The sequence below is a fragment of the Ranitomeya variabilis genome, chromosome 3, assembly GCF_051348905.1.
Source record: "Ranitomeya variabilis isolate aRanVar5 chromosome 3, aRanVar5.hap1, whole genome shotgun sequence".
Classification (NCBI taxonomy): Eukaryota; Metazoa; Chordata; class Amphibia; order Anura; family Dendrobatidae; genus Ranitomeya; species Ranitomeya variabilis.
In genome coordinates, this window is record NC_135234.1 from 55,302,694 (window position 1) to 55,326,776 (window position 24,083).

Sequence of the window (24,083 nt, forward strand, 5' to 3'; positions counted from 1 at the left end):
CTATATAGTGTAGTCTAGTGTACCCTTAAGTCGATTAAATATATTATTTAACCTTGGGATGCTCTTATCTCGATCCACAAATCTATATGTCCGTATCTCGGTTTAACTTCCCATGCTACCAGGGCTGATTTCTGGCCTGATATAATCCCTTTAAAGGACCAGGCTTATATCTAACAAGGACTAAAGGCAGTCCTACTGGGCTGGCAGCACTCTATTTCACTGGTGCTAGTGAAGGAGACTCTCAGCCTGTCAGGGTTCTGAGCAAGTGTGTCAGTGACTGCGTGGGCCACATCCTCTCACTCCTCATGTCTCCCAGGACCCGTGTGGACAGGGGGCATCTATGTAAAACTGTACCAAGCTGACCTTACATGTCCCCGGAACATCACATTGGTGAAAGTGAGGAGTCCGTATTACGTTATCTATCTGACATAATAGAGATGTCAGACTGGGTGGCGAGGTGTGGGTTCTTCACATGCAGTGGCAGAGCAGTCAGATTCTGTTTGATCCTTCACAAGTAATCACCGCTGCAGCTAGTGATCAGCTGCAGTGGTCACACGCCTGCCTGAACTGAACAAGAACGTATGGACAGTGGTAGAACCAGGCAACGCTGTTACTGGAGTGGTGGGGGATTTGATAAAGAAAATGAAATCATTCAGGTGATGCTGAATTACAGTCATGCCTTGTTTATTATTTCTCTTAAAAGCTTTGTCATTTTCTGCTCTTTAACTTTTCATACAAAGCTACAAGCAGAATTTAATTTGCATGTGATGTGTAAAACACAGCTAAGTGTGCACCTTGTATTATGGAGGCCTGTGCGGCACAGAATACTGATTATGAATCCTATGGGAAAACAATTCTCATACTTAAAAGTCACTTTTTAGCACTTTTCTGGAAAAAAAATAAGTAGAATGCAATTTAATTGTGTACTTAAAATGTGTGAAGGAAAATGCTAAAGCCATTACCACTGCGTAAAAGTCATGGAAATAAGACAAGAAAATTGCCGAATGTATACAGCAGATAGTCATTTTACTACTGCACACTCATAAGTTGTGCTGGGAGTACCGTAACTGCATTTGTCTAAGTGCTTTCTTCAGTTTAGCATCATGTGATGCAGAGCGTTCGCTTAGCTACATTACCAGTTTTATGGAAAGATTTACATTGTGGCACAATCGTTTCATAGGAATATTTAACTCAACCCATTATAGATTGTTTCAGGGTTCAATAGATCTTTGGCTACTGAACAGCAAAGTACCTTTAACAAAAAATTGTGTTATTTGTTCCTGTGATTCACAACAAAGCAACATGTCAAATTCGGAAAATAAAAATGCTCTGGACTTCAGCCTTAGTGCAGAGGACATGCCGTAAACGTCTGATCGATGTGGATCTACCACATAAGTACCAACTTGTCACAGATTTACCACGACAGAGAGGATTAAATCAATATAGTAGTCCTAAGTAAATGAACGCACTTCAGGTGAGAGACAGCAACCAAAAATCCAACACATATGGTTTATGCGAAGGGCAAACAAAAGTGATCCAACCGAGTAAAAACATTAATTTTATTGAAAGAGACAGAGAGGTGCCAGAACACTGCATTGTCTGATTTCTCATACTTCTGGGCTGAATAGAAGCACTTCACCTTCATGTAAATTACTTTGGGCAGTGCAGGGGTTAATCTGCTCTGTTGAGAGCTCTTGGAGCTAAGGCTCTCAGCTGTGCACTGTTAGCCACTCCCATCTCCTATATAATCTGGGCCTTGGCTAACACACATGGTCAGAGTTAGCTTTTGCTGCATGGCTGGAGGTTGTTGTTTGTGGTTATTTGAGAAGGTGTTTGAGGGATTTATCAGTGACTGTTGCTAGGTTTTGAGTGTGTGATAATTCCCTTTCTTATCCTACATTCTTTTAACCCTATCTTCCACTCCTTGATGTATTCATCTATTATATGTGTGTGTATATTTGTATGTTTAGTATTTTTCCTTACCCCTGTTTGTATTAGTTTGTTAAAAGTCTGGTTGGTGTGTTATGGTACTCTACTACTACACTCTTCCCTGGGTGGGAGAAGGGTACAGATGGAGGGCGGGTTCAGGAGCTAAGGCAAGGTATGTGGTCTCAGCATCTTCACCATCAGAAATATTCCGGGGAGCAGGGCGATCTAGGGCTCCCCCTAGCGTTAGGGACAAGGAGGGAGCCCCTGGTCCCAGGACACCCGATAACAGAGTTGTGACACTTGTTCTCTGGCTCATAGCTTTGGTTTTGCTTTCATTTTTTTGTTCTGTGTTTGTACAAACATGGTCATAGCCCTGTCGTGCTCGAAAAATATGTTCGAGATCCCGCGGCTGTATGTCTCATGGCTGTTCAACAGCTAGAACACAATCAGGGATTGTCTAAGAAACAGTCAATCCCTGCATGTGTTGCGGCTGTCTAACAGCCAGGAGACATGCAGCCACGGGATCTCGAACATATTTTTCGAGCATGCCGAAGTCAATTGGTAAGAGCCCGAGCATGCTCTTATAACACCTCATCTGAGCACGTTCCCTCGTCATCACTGATAACCACCTCTGTATTTGCATTCATTCCCGTTCTAGAGGAATCTGGGGTCCGAGAGATTTGAACCCTTGCATTACTTCATTGTGTCTGCTTGCATTGAAAACCAATATGATCTCACAGGGTCTTTTATCAGGCGAAAGACTATAAGGAACAAAAACAGCCCTAAAAAATAACTTTTACTGATAAATATTAAAAGTATCAAAAAACCCAACATTTCTTTTTGTGTATATATATATATATATATATATATGTATATATATATATATATATATATATATATATATATATATATATATATATATATATATATATAGGGAAGTAGGGGTCTGATCTTGGTGCTGTCAATAATATCACAATACAAAAAAGAGCATAAAATATTGTTTGAAAGCCAAATAGTGCCAAGCACAAAGGAATAAGCTGGGGAGGATAGATAGTGCCGTACCCTATATATATGTAAATTCCTTGCAGCGGAGGTTGGCACCCTGGGAAGCGATATGGCGCCCCCGCTCCATGTTCACTGACCCTTATTGACCCTCTTCAGGATTCCCTGACAAAAAGCCACCACCAAACACCTATTGGTATAAAATGCTGTTAGTGCAAATATAGTAATTGATCCATTTGTACTTCTTTGAAAACCTAAATTGAGCCAAATATTACTATAACAGCATTTAGGAATGGGGAACGTTTACCGGGTAGAGGGAAGAATGGATTTAATGAAGTTTCAACAAATTCTTAATGCAAATATAATGCCATCAGTAAAAAAAAGCTGAAGTTGAAAAGAGGATGGCTTCTACAAATGGATAATGATCCTAAACAAACATCAAAATCCACAATAGACTACCTCAAATGGTGCAAGCTGAAGGTTTTACAATGGCCTTCACAGTCCCCTGATCTGAACATCATTGAAAATCTGTGGCTAGACCTCTAAATAGCAGTGCATGCAAGACAATGCAGGAACCTCACAGAACTGGAAGAATTTTCCAAGGAAAAATGGATGAAAATCCCTCAAAGAACTGGAAAACTATTACCTGGCTACAAAAAGCGTTTACAAGCTGTGATACTTTCAAAATAGGGTGCTACTAGTTACTAATGCATGGTGTCCAAACTTTTGTATGTGCCCATTTGTCTTTTTATCATTTTAAAAATGCAAAATATGAAAATATATATATATTTACCTAAAATACACAGGAAATGTGTCATCTCTAACTTCAAGCCTTTTATAGATTACTAGATGGTGGCCCGATTCTAACGCATCAGGTATTCTAGAATATGTATGTAGTATATAGCGTAGCCCACATAGTATATAACACAGCCCACGCCGTATATAACACAGCCGATGCAGTATATAACACATCCCACGCAGTATATACCACAGCCCATGCAGTATATAACACAGCCCACGTAGTATATAACACAGCCCACGTAGTATATTGCACAGCCACGTAGTATATAACACACCCCGCGTAGTATATAGCACAGCAACAAAGTATATAACAGAGCCCACGCAGTATATAACAGCCCACGCAGTATATAACACAGCCCACGTAGTATATTGCACAGCCAAGCAATATATAACACAGGCCATGTAGTATATAGCACAGCAGTGTAGTATATAACACAGCCCACGCAGTATATAGCACAGACCACACAGTATATAACACAGCTCATGTAGTATATAACACAGCCCACGTAGTATATAGCAGTGTGGGCACCATATCCCTGTTAAAAAAACAATTAAAATAAAAAATAGTTATATATTCACCTTCCGGCGGCCCCCGGATCCAGCCAAGGCCTTTAGCGATACTCCTCGCGATGCTCCGTTCCCAGTAATGCCTTTTGGCAATAACCCATGTTCATGTAGCGGTCTCGCGAGACCGCTACGTGTTCTCGAGTCATTGCCGCAATGCATTCTTGGGACCGGAGCATCGCGAGGAGCGGGAAAGGGTGCCGCTAACGCTGGAAGGTTAGAATATAATGGGGTTTTTTTAATTATTATTTTTAACATTATATGTTTTTACTATTGATGCTGCATAGGCAACATCACTAGTAAAAAGTGAAGCGGTGTTGAAATCCCACCCCAATATCGCTGATTGGTCACGGCCGCGACCAATCAGCGAGCTGGGATTTCCGTTACGGAAGTTACAGACAAACAGACGGACGTACCCCTTAGACAACTATATATAGAGATTTAATCTTCAACTTGCGTAACTGTTCAGAACAGTAATTTTGACCAGGGTGGTCAAAACTTTTACTCGCCACTGTACCTGAAAATTGGACATCTAAATGAGACCTAAGATAGACTAGTTGCTAGATGCATAATGCCTGATAAGCCAATATTATGGGGTTTTAGCTGTCAAGCAGTATATCCTTGGCAACCAACAAAATATTAAAAATCTAGAACATTTTTTTGCACGAAAGGGATTACAGAAGAAGTAGTTAAAAAAATTGGACTATTTTTTATATATGATTCTATATTATTCTTAGATTTTTTTTGTATTTTCCACTGCGTAGAAATTTTCTGTAAAAAGATGTAGTATATTTTAACATGTACTTGTGCCTCTCTCCGGCATTTTAATTAGCATTCCTCCTTCCTCTGTGATGTGAAGTCTTGGTAATAGGCTTTGTTAGAATAGACCTGGTACATGGTTGTTTTGCCTCCAATAAAGTCCACATATCTTAATGATCTGGTAACTCTGCTACTGAAATTCCCAAGAATAACATATACCGTATTTACTTTCAATAACCGGATATTCCCACACATAGATAAGCAAAACATCATCAGGATTTATTGAGAGGTTAACAACTAAAGCAAAACCTTTGTGTTAAACAGCTGTGTAATTACCAAGATGCATTTAATGGTAAAAGGAAAAAAAATAAAACAAAGGTACACAAAGAACATACTTGAGAACAGTTTTAATAAATAATGTGACAAAAAAAATGATGTTTTGGATTATCTGATCCTCGGTATGCAAAAAAAATGATGGCTAAAAATAAAATGTTTTCTTAAATGAAGAACAACAAAAGCATTTATCACATGGTTTGATCCCTTACAATAATCAGTCTTTCGACTCTTGCTTTTTCGTTGCAAATAAAAAAACAAAATAACCAAATAAAACAGGTTATGTTTAGACTGTAAAGACCTTAAGGCTGCCATGTCAAAAAAAAATCTGATTTATGCATTAGCACCAATGATAAGATACATTATATAAACTAGGGACAGAGATAAAAAAAAATTCCATCAGGTTTCTAACAACAAGACATCTAATTTGACCTTGTTAATTTATTATTTTAACTCCAATTTATCTAGTTTATATTTTGTACCAAGAAATAATTATTAGAAAATTTACTTATTTGTACCATATGGTCACTGGAGATGAGGTCACTTGTTATCTTTAGCTAGGATGTAATTAAATATATCAAAATACTGGGTAAGTTGATAATTATGCTGTGGAAGGAATGGGCTTCACTTACGCAACTACTTGATAAACATAAGAAAAATTTGAACAAGAGAAAGTAGAAGAACAAGACTTACATTTTCTACCATAAACTGATAGAATAATAATAAAAAATATATATATATATATATATATATATATATATATATATATATATATATATATATATACTGTATATATATATATATATATATATATATATATATATATATATATATATATATATATATATATGTTTATCTATCTAGAAGAACTAATATTCCAGTTATATGAAAAATTACATTATTCTCATAATTATCTTTAAATCTGGTCAAGGGCTTTAACGTTTATATTCTGGAATTTCACGAAACCTTCTACAACATATGTTATTTTTGCAGATAAAAAAGGAAAATACCCCAAAATAGGCTCTGCTTGCACTACCATTTTTTTCAAACATAGCATTAATATGTATAATGGATCTGCTTTCAAATGTATCCCAAACTCCACTGATCTTAAATGGGGTCTATCGGGTGTTCCCGTGTTTTTGACAGTAGGAATAGCATAGTCTACTGAGCAATTCTTGCCTGAAAAAATACGGTGACCCCAGTGAGAAATGTTTTGTGCCCAATTACTTCATTGTGTAAAAACGCTCAAATTCTCATGCGTTTCAGGAGCACATACCCTCCTCTGCCTACTTGTTTCCTGCTTGATGGAGGGTAGTGTGTTACTGAATGATTGATAGTCCGGACAAGCGGCTTCACAGTACTGTTCTCTCAAACTTGACGCTCTCCAATACTGTGTCCATATTAGACGCCAAATACTGATTTCTCCCGGAAGTCCGTTGCAATGTTCGGAGAGATAGAGATTTTTTTTCCAGATCCAAAGTTTGGTTCTCTATTGTTTTCAATGGAGTTTGGGTTCTGGTTCAAGTTCGGGGTGCAGTTGATGCCCAATTAAATATTGGGCTAAAGTTCGGGTCATGTACCAGAACCTGATTTTACACAAGTTCGTTCATCCCTATTTGTAAGCTCTGCACTTCTTGCCTAGGAAATCTGCCACCACTAATAGACCGCAAAAGTGTCCGTCAATCTATGCAACAGCCAGTATACAATAAAGTTAAAGGGATCTAGTCAACTTTAGAAAGTGACATTTACCTGCAGCTGTAAGGTTATTCTGCAGGTAAATAGTGTTACAATGCTGTCTGACTGTGTCGCTAAAAATTAGACTAGTGGCGAGTGGCCACTGAAAGTATGCACTGGTAGTTTAAATGACAGCCGGCTCTACAGCGCATCTGTTGTCAATCAAGGGGCCGGCTCATTCTTACAGGCATTGCTCACAGTATACTGAGCACAGTGCTGTAAGCGGTGGCTGTAGTTGCTGCATTCAAGCCCCCAGATAGCCGCACTTTCATTAAGGGGTTGTAACCTGATTTACCTGTAGATTAACTGCAGGTAAATAGTGTTTTCCGAGGCGACAGGTTCTCATTAAAATCCCCATTGTTTTTGAGGACGGGGAGAATTTTTAATAACCCGAAAATTGTTTGTTTTACAATTGTACTGATTTATGAAAACCTCTTTAAAATTGAAAGCTAACATTGATAATTAAGCAGTATGTTAACTTTTTCTTATACGTAATTAGATTTTTCTTTTATCTTTCTGATTAAAAACAAAAAATTATTAGTGAGCAAAGTCATTGAAGATTTTTTTTATCATTTCCGTTTTTGCTTTTTTTGTATATTTTTCTGTGTTGCATAATGTTAACTGAAATCGAGCACAAAATAAAATATTAATTACTCCACTAAAGTCGTTGTATTACTGATTTTCAACTCCCTTACTGATTTAGAATTTATAAGCTAAAATACAGTGTATTAAGTGCCCCGTATGGTACAAATATGCATTAGTAAATGTGCAAAAAGAATTCTAGGAAAAAAAAAAAGGATTTTCCTTAGCCAGTAATGATAGAAAAGATGAGACAGCTTATCGTTTGAGACAAGAGATAAACCCAAGATATGTTTCATCCTGTTAATGTCGAAAACGGCCTAACAATAAAGTCAGCATAAACAAAATCGCATTAAAAATAATAATAATGATTTTTTTTCAACAGTTTTCAAAAAGACAAAAAAAGGTTAATAGTTGCAATGGTTTAAAAATAAAGTTTAGTGATTGTGCTTTTAAAACCAACAAAACAGTGCATTACAAAATAATCATATCAAACCAAATCTCCTGAAGTGGCACTTATTGTTCTTTTTTCTTTTTTTTTCTTGACTGTGTATTGACTCCGTAAAGACGTGTCAATCAATTAATAACCAAATAGCGCTAGCAGTTTCTTACTAGGTGTTTATTACAAATGTTACATTTTTTGTTTTGTTTTTTTGTTTTGTTTTTTTTCCTACAAATGTTGTTGAATGGAAAAATAAATGATTTTCTGTAAGATTTCATTTTCATGTATCCCAAGACCACCAGGTATTTATCTGGCTTGACTTCCACGTAATCAATAGGATGTAATACCAAAGATACTTTTAATGATGGACATGGGGGGAGACGAGTACCACAGGAACGTATGAAAAAAGTACATATTTACAATGAAATCACCTCCATATTGTTTTTTATACCTAGGTTTATGAAGGTCAATACTGCTGGACAGTAATTTCAGGACTACAATGAAAACATCCTTGGTTAAATGCGTTTTCAAATGACGCAACCCAATGCTTAGCCAAGAAAATGGTGGACGTTTGTGAATGGATTTTCATTGTCTGAGTGGTTGTTTAAAACTATGGATGGACATCGGTGCTTTGGTGGTTCACAAGCAACGCTCCGCGCCACTTCATCATTGGGCTTGATAGTCAACAGACGTGAGCAGTTTAATAGGCAACAAGCTTTAGATTCCAGTCTTGGCACCTTCTGCTGTCTGTTTTATGAAAGCAGCGTTCTTGGCACCAATACCCCCGAGACGCTATAACTTGCCATGTTGGCCAAGCTGTAAGAAGGTGCCAGGGGTAAGTGCTGCTTTTTTGGGGTAGAGGTAAATGTCAAGGTGGTCTTGTACAAAGAGAGTGTAAACAAATGAAGCAAAAATGTGTTCAGCTGTTATCATGGGTATAAAATGAAGGAACATGTATAATCTGATTGCACTGAACAGCATCTCTGGCATAACGTCATTCATCTTGAGGCATCTTGAAGGATTTACTATCTGATAGCATATCCATCATATCCATCTTTTTTCTTCAACTTTCCGTTTCCTGAAACACAAAAATTACACGAACAGTTTGAATGTATAATTCTTTCCATCCAATGTTCTTTATCAATTTCCCAAGAGTCATTTTAATGCCCGTGCAAAAAATAGAACATATTTCAATTCCCATGGATATTCAATTCATTTTTGTAATGAACCAAAAATGATACAATCTCAGTTTGCATGGTATGATTTATTAAGTTAAGCTGCGGTTTCTGTTATGCCTACAATTAAGAACAGTGGGAGAAACATTTAAGAGCAGGAAATTAAATTGCACAAGTCTTAAGACGTTATTTCAAAAAGACTTTAGCTGTTTTTCGTGTTGTGTTCACTGTGGCAGAAAACGAAGATGTGATCTGAAATCGCTGTAACGGTCTTAATCACAGATAATCTATTATGTAAGCTAAACCAGACAGGCTGATAAAAGACGAGAAGGGAATCCGCTTTGGATCAGTTTTCATCTCTACTTAATACAAAAAATAAGTTGATAGTCATCTACTGACAATCATTTTGCCCTTCGAAAATATAATGGATGCAAAGGAATAAATTTGGGGTCATGTATAGTGCAAAATTTCCTAATTTAATTATTCCATGTTTCATAAATCTGCAACTTTGCGTTTACATATGTACATGATCATATAGTTGTCATTAGTAGAGATGAACGGATTCGATGAGATTCAAATACGCCAAATTAAGCAGATTTTACCAGGAAATTTTATGAACAGAAAATTAATTCTCCACAAACTGAAAGTCTCTGGGGTCTGGAGAGATACGACCTCCTGTGAAGAGGCCCATTGTGTAGATTTATCAAAATGGTGGCCACCATTTTTTCTAAACCATGACTGAACATAAAAAGGTTAAAAAATAAATAAAATCCTTATTCTCACCCTACCACTCACCCATCTGGTTTTCATGCACTTGCATAGAACCCTCTACGGCCTCAATAGAGCTGGGCCTGGTGTGAGAGGCCCAGTATTTCAGAGGTCATCAGAAGCCATGATATGGGGTAAATGGGTGATGGTAAGTGTTATGACCCCAATGGCGAGGGTCTCAGAGGAACGTGGAAGTCTGCAGAATACAAAAATCCAGCTCATAGGGCAGTGGTAACTGGGTTGACCATATATCTACTCCTAACGCCAACACTAGAAGTAGCCGGGGATCATTCCTACGTTGATTCTAGATGACACGCGCCAGCCGGAGAATCTAGCTACCCCTAGTAGAGGAAAACAAAGACCTTTCTTGCCTCCAGAGAAGGGGACCCCAAAGCTGGATAGAAGCCCCCCACAAATAATGACGGTGAGGTAAGAGGAAATGACAAACACAGAAATGAACCAGGTTTAGCACAGAGAGGCCCGCTTACTAATAGCAGAATAAAGAAAGGTAACTTATATGGTCAACAAAAACCCTATCAAAATCCACACTGGAAATTCAAGAACCCCCGAACCGTCTAACGGTCCGGGGGGAGAACACCAGCCCCCCTAGAGCTTCCAGCAAAGGTCAGGATATAGATTTGGAACAAGCTGGACAAAAATACAAAACCAAAACAAATAGCAAAAAGCAAAAGGCAGACTTAGCTGATATAACTGGAACCAGGATCAGTAGACAAGAGCACAGCAGACTAGCTCTGATAACTACGTTGCCAGGCATAGAACTGAAGGTCCAGGGAGCTTATATAGCAACACCCCTAACGACCCAGGTGCGGATAAAAGGAATGACAGAAAAACCAGAGTCAAAAAACTAGTAACCACTAGAGGGAGCAAAAAGCAAATTCACAACAGTACCCCCCCCCTTAGTGAGGGGTCACCGAACCCTCACCACGACCACCAGGGCGATCAGGATGAGCGGCATGAAAGGCACGAACTAAATCGGCCGCATGAACATCAGAGGCGACCACCCAGGAATTATCCTCCTGACCATAGCCCTTCCACTTGACCAGGTACTGAAGCCTCCGCCTGGAGAGGCGAGAATCCAAGATCTTCTCCACCACGTACTCCAACTCGCCCTCAACCAACACCGGAGCAGGAGGCTCAGCAGAAGGAACTACAGGCACAATGTACCGCCGCAACAAGGACCTATGAAATACATTGTGAATAGCAAACGACACAGGAAGATCCAGACGAAAAGATACAGGATTAAGGATTTCCAATATCTTGTAAGGCCCAATAAAACGAGGTTTAAATTTGGGAGAGGAGACCTTCATAGGAACAAAGCGGGAAGAAAGCCATACCAAATCCCCAACGCGTAGTCGGGGACCCACACCGCGGCGGCGGTTGGCAAAGCGCTGAGCCTTCTCCTGTGACAACTTCAAGTTGTCCACCACATGATTCCAGATCTGCTGCAACCTATCCACCACAGAATCCACCCCAGGACAGTCAGAAGGCTCCACATGACCCGAAGAAAAACGAGGATGGAAACCAGAGTTGCAGAAAAAAGGCGAAACCAAGGTGGCGGAACTAGCCCGATTATTAAGGGCAAACTCAGCCAACGGCAAGAATGTCACCCAATCGTCCTGATCAGCAGAGACAAAACACCTCAAATAAGCCTCCAAAGTCTGATTAGTTCGCTCCGTCTGTCCATTAGTCTGAGGATGGAAAGCAGACGAAAACGACAAATCAATGCCCATCCTACTACAAAAGGATCGCCAGAACCTGGAAACGAACTGGGATCCTCTGTCTGACACAATATTCTCAGGGATGCCGTGCAAACGAACCACGTTCTGAAAAAACACAGGAACCAGATCGGAAGAGGAAGGCAGCTTAGGCAAAGGAACCAAATGGACCATCTTGGAAAAGCGATCACATATCACCCAGATAACGGACATGCCCTGAGATAGCGGAAGATCAGAAATGAAATCCATGGAGATATGTGTCCAAGGTCTCTTCGGGACAGGCAAGGGCAAGAGCAAACCGCTGGCACGAGAACAGCAAGGCTTAGCTCGAGCACAAGTCCCACAGGACTGCACAAATGACCGCACATCCCTTGACAAGGAAGGCCACCAAAAGGACCTGGCCACCAGATCTCTGGTGCCAAAAATTCCCGGGTGACCTGCCAACACCGAGGAATGAACCTCGGAAATGACTCTGCTGGTCCACTTATCCGGGACAAACAGTCTGTCAGGTGGACAAGACTCAGGCCTATCAGCCTGAAATCTCTGCAACACACGTCGCAGATCCGGAGAAATAGCTGACAAGATAACTCCATCTTTAAGAATACCAACAGGATCAGCGACTCCAGGAGCATCAGGCACAAAGCTCCTAGAAAGAGCATCGGCCTTCACATTCTTTGAACCTGGTAAATACGAGACAACAAAATCAAAGCGGGAGAAAAACAATGACCAGCGGGCCTGTCTCGGATTAAGGCGTTTAGCAGACTCGAGATACATCAGATTTTTGTGATCAGTCAAGACCACCACACGATGCTTAGCACCCTCGAGCCAATGACGCCACTCCTCAAATGCCCATTTCATGGCCAACAACTCCCGATTGCCCACATCATAATTTCGCTCGGCAGGCGAAAACTTCCTAGAGAAAAAGGCACAAGGTTTCATAACAGAGCAACCAGGGCCTCTCTGCGACAAAACGGCCCCTGCCCCAATCTCCGAAGCATCCACCTCAACCTGAAAGGGAAGTGAGACGTCAGGCTGGCACAAAACAGGCGCCGAAGTAAACCGGCGTTTCAACTCCTGGAAAGCCTCCACGGCAGCAGGAGCCCAGTTAGCTACATCGGAGCCCTTCTTGGTCATATCCGTCAAAGGTTTCACAATGCTAGAAAAATTAGCGATAAAACGACGGTAGAAGTTAGCGAAGCCCAAGAACTTCTGAAGACTCTTAACTGACGAGGGCTGAGTCCAATCAAGAATAGCTCGGACCTTGACTGGGTCCATCTCCACAGCAGAAGGGGAAAAAATGAACCCCAAAAAGGGAACCTTCTGTACACCAAAGAGACACTTTGAGCCCTTGACAAACAAAGAATTTTCACGCAAAATTTTAAATACCAACCTGACCTGCTCCACATGCGAATCCCAATTATCAGAAAAAACCAAAATATCATCCAGATAAACAATCAAAAATTTATCCAGATACTTCCGGAAAATGTCATGCATAAAGGACTGAAAAACTGAAGGCGCATTGGAGAGCCCAAAAGGCATCACCAAGTACTCAAAATGACCTTCGGGCGTATTGAATGCGGTTTTCCATTCATCACCTTGCTTAATGCGCACAAGGTTGTACGCACCACGAAGGTCTATCTTGGTGAACCACTTGGCACCCTTAATCCGGGCAAACAAGTCAGACAACAGCGGTAAAGGATACTGAAACTTGACAGTGATCTTATTTAAAAGCCGATAATCAATACAAGGTCTCAAAGATCCGTCCTTTTTTGCCACAAAAAAGAATCCCGCACCAAGAGGGGAAGAAGACGGACGAATATGTCCTTTCTCCAGAGACTCCTTGATATATGAACGCATAGCGGTATGTTCAGGTACCGACAGATTAAACAGTCTTCCCTTAGGAAATTTACTGCCTGGGATCAAATCTATAGCACAGTCACAGTCCCTATGAGGAGGCAGTGCACTGGACTCAGACTCACTGAAGACATCCTGATAATCAGACAAATACTCCGGAACTTCCGAAGGCGTAGAGGAAGCAATAGACACAGGCAGGGAATCCCCATGAATACCACGACAGCCCCAACTTGAGACTGACATAGCCTTCCAGTCCAGGACTGGATTATGGGTCTGTAACCATGGCAGCCCTAAAACAACCAAATCATGCATTTTATGTAAAACCAGGAAACGTATCACCTCGCGGTGTTCAGGAGTCATGCACATGGTAACCTGTGTCCAATACTGCGGTTTATTTGCTGCCAATGGTGTAGCATCAATACCCCTAAGAGGAATAGGATTTTCTAATGGTTCAAGAGTAAAACCACAGCGCTTAGCAAATGAGAGATCCATGAGACTCAGGGCAGCACCTGAATCTACAAACGCCATGACAGGATAAGATGACAGTGAGCAAATCAAAGTTACAGACAGAATAAATTTAGGTTGCAAATTACCAACGGTGACAGGACTAACAACCTTAGCTATACGTTTAGAGCATGCTGAGATAACATGTGTAGAATCACCACAGTAGTAGCACAAGCCATTCCGGCGTCTATGAATTTTCCGCTCATTTCTAGTCAGGATTCTATCACATTGCATTAAATCAGGTGTCTGTTCAGACAACACCATGAGGGAATTTGCGGTTTTTCTATCACATTGCACCGAATTAGGTGTCTGTTCAGACAACACCATGAGGGAATTTGCGGTTTTGCGCTCCCGCAACCGCCGGTCAATTTGAATAGCCAGTGCCATAGTATCATTCAGACCTGTGGGAATGGGAAAACCCACCATAACATTCTTAATGGCTTCAGAAAGGCCATTTCTAAAATTAGCGGCCAGTGCACACTCGTTCCAATGTGTCAGCACGGACCATTTCCGAAATTTTTGGCAATACACTTCAGCCTCGTCCTGCCCCTGAGACATAGCCAGCAAGGCCTTTTCTGCCTGAATCTCAAGATTGGGTTCCTCATAAAGTAAACCGAGCGCCAGAAAAAACGCATCAAGATCAGCCAATGCCGGATCTCCTGGCGCCAGCGAAAAAGCCCAATCCTGAGGGTCGCCCCGTAAGAACGAAATAACAATTTTTACTTGCTGAGCAGAATCTCCAGATGAACAGGGTCTCAGGGACAAAAACAATTTACAATTATTCACGAAATTCCTAAACTTAAACCTGTCTCCGGAAAACAGTTCAGGAATCGGTATTTTAGGTTCTGACCTAGGATTTCTGATAACATAATCTTGTATGCCCTGCACACGAGTAGCCAGCTGGTCCACACTTGTAATCAAGGTCTGGAGATTCATGTCTGCAGCAAGCATAGCCACTCTGAGGTAAAGGGGAAAAAGAAAAAAAAAACTCAGAATCTTCTTTCTTATAATCCCTCTTCTGCAATGCATTAAACATTTAATACTGGCCTGGCAAACTGTTATGACCCCAATGGCGAGGGTCTCAGAGGAACGTGGAAGTCTGCAGAATACAAAAATCCAGCTCATAGGGCAGTGGTAACTGGGTTGACCATATATCTACTCCTAACGCCAACACTAGAAGTAGCCGGGGATCATTCCTACGTTGATTCTAGATGACACGCGCCAGCCGGAGAATCTAGCTACCCCTAGTAGAGGAAAACAAAGACCTTTCTTGCCTCCAGAGAAGGGGACCCCAAAGCTGGATAGAAGCCCCCCACAAATAATGACGGTGAGGTAAGAGGAAATGACAAACACAGAAATGAACCAGGTTTAGCACAGAGAGGCCCGCTTACTAATAGCAGAATAAAGAAAGGTAACTTATATGGTCAACAAAAACCCTATCAAAATCCACACTGGAAATTCAAGAACCCCCGAACCGTCTAACGGTCCGGGGGGAGAACACCAGCCCCCCTAGAGCTTCCAGCAAAGGTCAGGATATAGATTTGGAACAAGCTGGACAAAAATACAAAACCAAAACAAATAGCAAAAAGCAAAAGGCAGACTTAGCTGATATAACTGGAACCAGGATCAGTAGACAAGAGCACAGCAGACTAGCTCTGATAACTACGTTGCCAGGCATAGAACTGAAGGTCCAGGGAGCTTATATAGCAACACCCCTAACTAACGACCCAGGTGCGGATAAAAGGAATGACAGAAAAACCAGAGTCAAAAAACTAGTAACCACTAGAGGGAGCAAAAAGCAAATTCACAACAGGTAAGGAGTGGAAAGGCTGGAAAGATGAGCAGTGAGGTGACTATAAGTATTTTTTTCATTTTTAACATCTTAACATTTATTATGCTCTTGAGTCTAGACAGTCCCCAGAGCTTAATAAATGACATTCAATTCACGGAGAATACCTATTCTGTAATTTGAATTTCTCAGGATAATCCGTGCAAAGTGATGAATTAGAATTTTGTCTGATCAGCTCATCTTTACTCAGTTTGTTAAAAAACAAGACAATGGACAACATCTTTAACTTCTATATAATTAAATAATGAAGAGCTTGATGTATAACATCAGCAAGAAGCCAGTGTCTTCTTGGATCAAATTTTGCATTTTTTTAAATAACTCAGAAAAAAACATTTGGAACTCATGAAAGTAAGGAGAATTATTTTTGGGAATTCTAAGGCTAAGTGCACACGTCGCAGAATTGCCGCGGAAATTTCTGCGGCAATTCTGCAACTCCTGCCGTGGGTATATCGCATGCGGAATTGGCATGCATATTCCTGCAAAACACTAGCGTTTTGCAAGCGTAATTAGCTTGCAGAATGCTAGCGTTTTCCAAGCGATCTGTAGCATCGCTTGTCAAACTGATTGACAGGTTGGTCACACTTGTCAAACATAGTGTTTGACAAGTGTGACCAACTTTTTACTATTGATGCTGCCTATGCAGCATCAATAGTAAAAGATAGAATTTGAAAAAAATAAAAAAAAGGTTATTCTCATCTTCTGATGGCCCCGGATCTCCTCAGCGGCTTCCGTTCCTATAGATGCTTTGTGTGCAGGACCTTCGATGATGTCATGGTCACGTGACCGCGACGTCATCGCAGGTCCTTCACACAAAGCATCTATAGGAACGGAAGCGGCCGCGTGCACCGCTGAGAGGCAGGAAGACTCCGGGGCCATCAGAAGGTGAGTATATTATTATTTTTTATTTTAATTCTCTTTTTTTTAACAATTATATGGTGCCCACAATTATATGGTGCCCAGTCTGTGGAGGAGAGTCTCCTCTCCTCCACCCTGGGTACCAACCGCACATGATCTGCTTACTTCCCGCATGGTGGGCATAGCCCCATGCGGGAAGTAAGCAGATCAATGCATTCCTAGGTGTGCGGAATTCCCGCGATTCCGCAAATTTAATGAACATGCTGCATTTTTTTCTGGAATGTGATTCCGCTCAGGAAAACAACGCAGCATGTCCACAAAAAATGCGGATTGCATTCTATTAAATAGGATGCTTAGTGTGAGCGTTTTTTTCGCGGTTTTATAGCGTTTTTATAACGAAAAACCGCAAAAAAAACACAAAAAATCTGCTACGTGTGCACACAGCCTAATATTTAGGTGTTTTTTGTATATTTTTAATATACAAACTAAAACTCCACTTGAAAGGAATAGTTATTTTGAAAAGGAAAAAGCAGTAAATGAGATTTCATTGTGCAAATTAAAATTTACAATACATTTCTATCTACCTCAATTTCATCTTCATCAAAGGTTCTTTCATAAGTCCCTAGCAACTGCATCTCTGCAGCATTCCTACGACCTGCTGCTTGATCTGTTCTCCGTCTTCCACCAGATCCTCTTGAAGACATCGAACTGGAGGAGCTAGGATCTCGAGGGGTATTTGATATAGGAAATGTTGGCTTACAATACGGTAAGATGTCCTCTGCACAAAAACATTAAAAGATTCAGGAGAAATGTCAAGATTGACGACTTTGTACAATTAAGGACAATACAATTACAAGCTGCTCCTCTCACAACTAGACTACATTTCTAAATGATCTAAGGCAACATAAAAATGAACAATCCAACCTGATTAGTTGCTCTGAACAGTATCTTTTAAAAATATCTCACCCCACCAACACAACCCCACTACCACCAACTCACCACCAACTCCACCACCACCCCATGTTATATTAGCAGTAGATAACTCCAAAGAATAAACGGGTAAACACAAAATACAATGGATACAGTACCTTGAGTTTTTGTTGGTGTCCCATCTCTCTTTATTTGTTTCACTCTTTTCATCTTCCCGTCTAATTGATCCACAGATTCCCTCCTCTCTCCAGAATTTGTCCTGACTTCTGCATGCTGTCTGCTGTCAGCTCCATCTCTTCCTCTGTAGTTTACCCCTCTTCTCTCTGCTAGTCTATCTAATCTTTGCTCGGCAGTTGTATACTTTAGCGGCATGCCAGAACGCATGTCTAGTTGTGCTTTGGATGGTCCAGTTGGGGATTTGATTGCTGGAGGTGGCAATGGCGGAGGTGGTAAATCTGCATAAAAATAATTGGAATACTTAGAATTAGTAAGCTTTAAATTCTATTATTTGTAATTCTATTATTTTTTCTGATTTAAAGGGACATTTTCACCTTATTAATGAAGTTCAAACCAAAGGGAGCAGGAATCAGAGCCTGACTGCACAATACAGTGATATATATTGTTCCATGAAACGCCCTGACATTTCTGAGAGGTAATACTTTAAAGATCTGGCTGAGACTATACCCAGAGAAAAGACTGGTTCAACTCCAACTATGGCTGTCTTTTCCCAGCATGGCTGCGGGTGAATGGCAAGACTCTCAGATAGACCTGTCAATCACCTCGAGCAGTGCTGGAAGAAGTTATCTAGCAGCGGTACTAAATTAGTCTTAGCTCTTGCTATGGTTGTACTATCCTTGTGGTATTGTGCAGCCAGCCTTGGGTATTCATGCGCCCTGTGGTTTGGGCAGCATGATTAAGGTGACTGGATTCCTTTAAACGGAACCTGACAGTTCCTCCATGCCCTCTAACCCACCAGCATCATCATCAGCATTCTGTGAATCTCGCACATGTTCACAACTTTCTTGCCTACATGTCATTGCACTTCTGATGCCGGGTGTACGCTTCTGAGCTTCAGAGGCAAACTGCGCATGTCCAGGAACAAAGAAGATGGCTGACATCCACTGAGGAGCCAAAGATCAGCAGCTATAACAGATCTTCTTTGCGTCTGGAGATTCGCAGCATGACTCTGAAGCTGGGCAGCGTACACCTGGCTTTAGAGGCGCAATGACATATAGGCAAGAAAGTTGTGTTCATGTCTGAGATTCACAGAGAGCTAGCAATCATACCGGCTCTTGCAAATCATTTTATCACGCCTACAGAGGCGTCATAACTTGCTGAGTCGGACGAATAGTTTTGGGAAACCAACACCCTATCAACTAGTCAAAAGGAATCTTGCATATAAAGAAAATAATAAAAAAGAAAGGGATATCTTCCAGCTCCTTTGATAAAAAAAAATGAATACTCCTTTATTTAGAAAATCTTTAAAATTTCCATGTGAGAATCCGGGACAATAAATGACAGATGAGCAGACAGAGGTCTGTCTGCTCATCTGTCATTTATTGTCCCGGATTCTCACATGGAAATTTTAAAGATTTTCTAAATAAAGGAGTATTCATCTTTATATCAAAGGAGCTGGAAGATATCCCTTTCTTTTTTTCATTTGTCAACAACCACGTCAACCAGGACGGACTTCCGCGCACCTGTGCTTCTAACGGTGAGCTGGCTTTTTTTCTATGTGTTTCATTATATAAAGAAAATACTGTAAAAAGGCTGACTCTCTTTTCACAATTTTTGAGAGTGTTTTCATTTTTAGTGTCTTAGGTGTGATTTAATAAAGGCTATAGTTTAAGAGTTTTTTTCTATTTGGTTTCTACCTAATTGGACCCCGCCCATAATATATATTTTTCCGGTTGTTTACTGGACCTGTCAGGCTCCCTCCCTTTAAAGCCATTGACTCCAGCTCGGTTGCAATGCTAAAGTAGAAAATCCATGCTCTTGCTCATCTCTGATAAGGCAGCATTTAGGCCATTAAAGGTCAATTTAGATTGCACTCGGTAAAACATTTGTTTAGCCAAACACTATTTCTCTTGCCCTTGCCGTGCGCGCTCTTCCTGGGTACATTACTTGGAGTGCCTGACTATCACAAGTATGTGATGAGTCAATTTAGGTAAAAACTTTCTAACATTTTTCAATCAATAGTACCTAAAATTATACTGAAATAAACCACAAAACATTAAGAGAACCAAAAATAAAAAAAAGCACAGTAGCTCATTTTCACTGCACTGCAATAACCGAGCCTATAATATTCAAATGATCATTAGTGTGAATAAAAGCTAAATAAGCTCCCGACAGCAGCTTCTAATTTGACATAAATTTGCTATTTATACCTACATTACTGGGCTACTAATTGAAACGCTGACATTAGAAGGGAACAGGAGTCTATTTTGGCAATATGCTGAATAAGACCCAATTTATACTGTTCGCATTTATCAAATTTACTGCTTTAAAGCTGCATACATCATGACGGCTTCTTTTTACTTTTGATTTTTTTGTTACAAATACACTATTTTTTTCATTGTTTTTATACGTGATGGTGAGTAGGTTTACACTGATAGAAACAGAAAAAGTAATACTTATACATACACTGAACATATATGTGTATATATAGTACATATATATAAGTTTTGCTGTGTAATTTTAAGGTGACTCCAAATGTCATTTCTATTACCGTAATATCAATCAAAAAACATGCCTAAGTTATTTTTTTCTTATATTTAAAAATATACTTTTTCCTTAACTGAGCTAATCTTACTAAGCCTTCCCCTTGTAATATCATTAGGATACCAGTAAAATCTCCAACATCGTAGCCATACTGACAGTCACGACCCGGTGAGGAGCCATATGGTCAAAGTATACAGTCGTGTCTCTGTTAAATGATGTCTAATCTCAGATATAGACCTCTGAACGTAGATTCCGGGTAAGGTACTGATAATACCGGTCAACCATTCATTCCAATATTACTTGCGCTCCTCATGCTGGGCACTTTGTCATTTTTTTTGTCCATCAAGTGTCTAAGACTTTCAGATGGGGAAAAGAAAAAAAAAACATAAAAACTGCTTGTGTAGCCATTGATAAGGATCTATAATATTAAGCTTTCATATGATAATGGAAAATGATGCCCCTCTTTGAAAAATTGCTGACTGGTAATGAAATTCCTAATCAGATTGTTGTTGCTAAGAGGCAACCGGCGAGGCGAGATGCAGGAGACGGCGCTTCCCCTTCAGCAAATTTACTAAGGCTGACAAGATGACAAAAAATAGGAAAACGTACCGAACATAAATTTCCAGGAGAGCTGCCTCATTGCTCTTATTTCGAAGGGGAGAAGAGGCAGAAGTGTGGAGGTTTAATAAAAACTAGGTGCGCCACCTGAGGCATTTTCATTAAGGGCTTTCTTCCTCAAACATTAGCCTACTGTTTGCATTTCCTCCAATGCCCTCTCGGGAATACAAGAATTACCTTTTCAGCCAAGGTCGATATTGTGTGTGACGGCATGAAGAAAGACGATTAGGGACTACGAGTTTATTTGCACAAAATTAGCTTGAAACAACACTTTAGATTTGTTTGGATATCATTTGGTCAATGGAAATGTTGACCTAAATTATACATGACGGGTCAGACCATAAATAAATGGATCCTGAATTATGCATGCCATATCGGACCACAAATAAAGGGATCCTGAATTATACACGCCCGATCGGACCTTGAATAAATGGATCCTGAAATATACACGCCGGATCCAAACATGAATAAAGGGATCCTGAATTATACATGCCAGATCGGACCATGAATAAAGGGATCCTGAATTATGCATGCCATATCAGACCACAAATAAAAGGATCTTGAATTATACCGGGAGGGTTGGACCACAAATAAATGGATCCTAAAATATACACGCTTTGTCAGACTATAAATAAAGTGATCCAGAATTATACATGCCGGATTCAAATATGAATAAATGGATCTTGAAATATACATGCTGAATCGGACCACAAAAAATTGGATCCTGAATTATACATGCCTGATCAGGCCATGAACAAATGGATCCTGAATTATACACGCCGGGAACCGAGTAAGAATACATGGATCCTGAAATATACATGCGGGATTGGACCATAAATTTAAGGGATCCTGAAATATACATGCTGTGTCGAACCATAAATAAAGGGATCCTGAATTATACATGTCGGATTGGATCATGAATAAATGGATCCTGAATTATACATGATGGATCAAACCATAAATAAATGGATCCAGAATTCGATATGTCGGATCAACCACAAATAAATGGATCCTGAATTATACATGCCAGATCAGACCATAAATAAAGTGTTCCTGAATTATACATGCCAGGTCGGACCATAAATAAAACGATCCTGAATAATACATTGCAGATAGGACCGTAAATAAAGGGATCCTGAATTATAGATGCTGGATCCGACCATAAATAAAGGGATCTTTATTATTCAGAGATGAAAAGGTAGCGCTGAGTGTGACCAGAGAGGGATGCATTTGATCCACCAAATTGCAGAGCAGTAGGCTACAGTAAGCAGATTATCTCCAGTAATACATTTTTCAATAAACTCGTGGCATTTTTCAGCATTTTTTTGAAATGTCATGTGCACAACTATTTCTATTCAAATGTGCCATTTCATCTGTTTGACTTTATATATTGCATCAGAGTGATTGTACTGCAGCTGTAGATCAGCAAATTAATTTGGCAGAAAAAAAATAAGTGATGCTTCAATAAACAGGTACAAATAATAAAAATGAAAATATTTATATAATATAATTGCAAAAAACATTTGTGCATCATGTGAAGTCATGATCTCGTAAGGGTTAGATCAGGCAATGCAGTTGACCACATGGGAGAAACTTTGCCCTCGTATAGTGACCAATTGCTGCACAATTTTGAAACAAACTTGTGCGATGATTGACCTCTGCAGATGGGAGTTTTGTTGCTGCAGCCAGCCACATTGTCTGACCTCACCCTCGTTGTTTGGGCTCGTAATGGAAAATTAAAGTATTCCACAACTGGAAATAACATAACATTGCAGTGGCATTTATACAAATAAATTAGAAAAATCAAAAAAGTTAAAACAGCACAGAAAAAAGCAAATAGGGTGCAAAGCCCCCGAGGTAAGCAACAATCCTTATACAGAGATTCAAAAATGGAGGCAGCACACCGTTCAAAGTAAAAAAAATAGAAGACCTTATGTTTAATAGACTATCACGGCGACGTTTTGGCTCACACTTGAGAAAGGCTCAGTGTGAGCCAAAACGTCGCCGTGATGGGCTATTAAACAGAAGGTCTTCTATTGTTTCACTTTGAATGGTGTGCTGCCTCCATTTTTGAATCTCTATAAATAAATTAGCTTAGCACTGGGGCCTAAGGAAGCTCCTAGACCCTTATGTCACATATGAAGGTACCAGTTTTAAATATTTAGTGGAAAAATGGAGAGACAAATCTTTGATAACCTGCCAAGGACACCTCTGAAACCACCTCACCCCTCCAGTCCAAGAGCCTAGGGGAAAGGTCTGCTGGACTTGGGGGGGAGAGGTGGTCTCATGATGAGCCTGGAAGTATGTGAACTTCTAAACGCGTTGACAATAAAAACAGTCTTTCATCTATATTGCCTCCTGGAAACTTACTCCTGTACACCAGTATTTCCCGCTGGTCTCCTCGGCAGCCCTCAAAGATCCTTCTCTCCATATTTCCACTGGATTCCGTCCTTGGATCTGCAGCAGCTGTTTTTCTGAGCTCATATAGTGTTGTGGTAACACAACCACACCAGGTGAGCACATTCCTGGACTCCTATCTCTATTACTACATGATGGATAAGACCCTATATTCCGCTATTGTTTTCCAGTGTTTCCTTGCCAGTTTTAAATATGGCACATGGTAGGTGAGGGGCATTAGTACCAGAGACAGTCAATGTAAATCTCAGTTTATTAGTAAGAGATTGAAAGCAAGTTTTGTGTCATCTCCTGTCATGTATGACTGCACTATCTATGCTCCGTCTACTACTCCGATCAGAGTCACCTTGTTGAGGTGGGATGGCTTTTAAGCTATTTTTTTTTTATCAAAAACAGTATTACTAAGAACTCTGTGTTATTTAAATGCACTTTTGCTCTTTACTTATTTAGTTACAGCAGGGTTTTTGCTCATTTTTTTGTAGGTTTCGTATGTTTTGTGGCCCATGTGAACATGC

General features: G+C 40.2%; 1 protein-coding gene across 6 annotated transcripts in view; it reads right to left on the reverse strand.

The window, feature by feature from the left end:
• Nucleotides 1-8,049: 8,049 nt before the first annotated feature.
• The window catches only part of ROBO1 (roundabout guidance receptor 1), a 1,469,611-nt gene continuing 1,453,577 nt past the window's right edge, over nt 8,050-24,083 (reverse strand). For all 6 annotated transcript variants that reach the window (XM_077294071.1, XM_077294068.1, XM_077294069.1 and 3 more), the window contains 3 exons: nt 17,973-18,269; nt 17,469-17,662; nt 8,050-9,221 (listed from right to left, as the gene is read on the reverse strand). In XM_077294071.1, the coding sequence (XP_077150186.1) occupies nt 9,207-9,221; nt 17,469-17,662; nt 17,973-18,269 (506 nt within the window). In that variant the 3' untranslated portion in view covers nt 8,050-9,206. The remainder of the gene's footprint in view (nt 9,222-17,468; nt 17,663-17,972; nt 18,270-24,083) is intronic.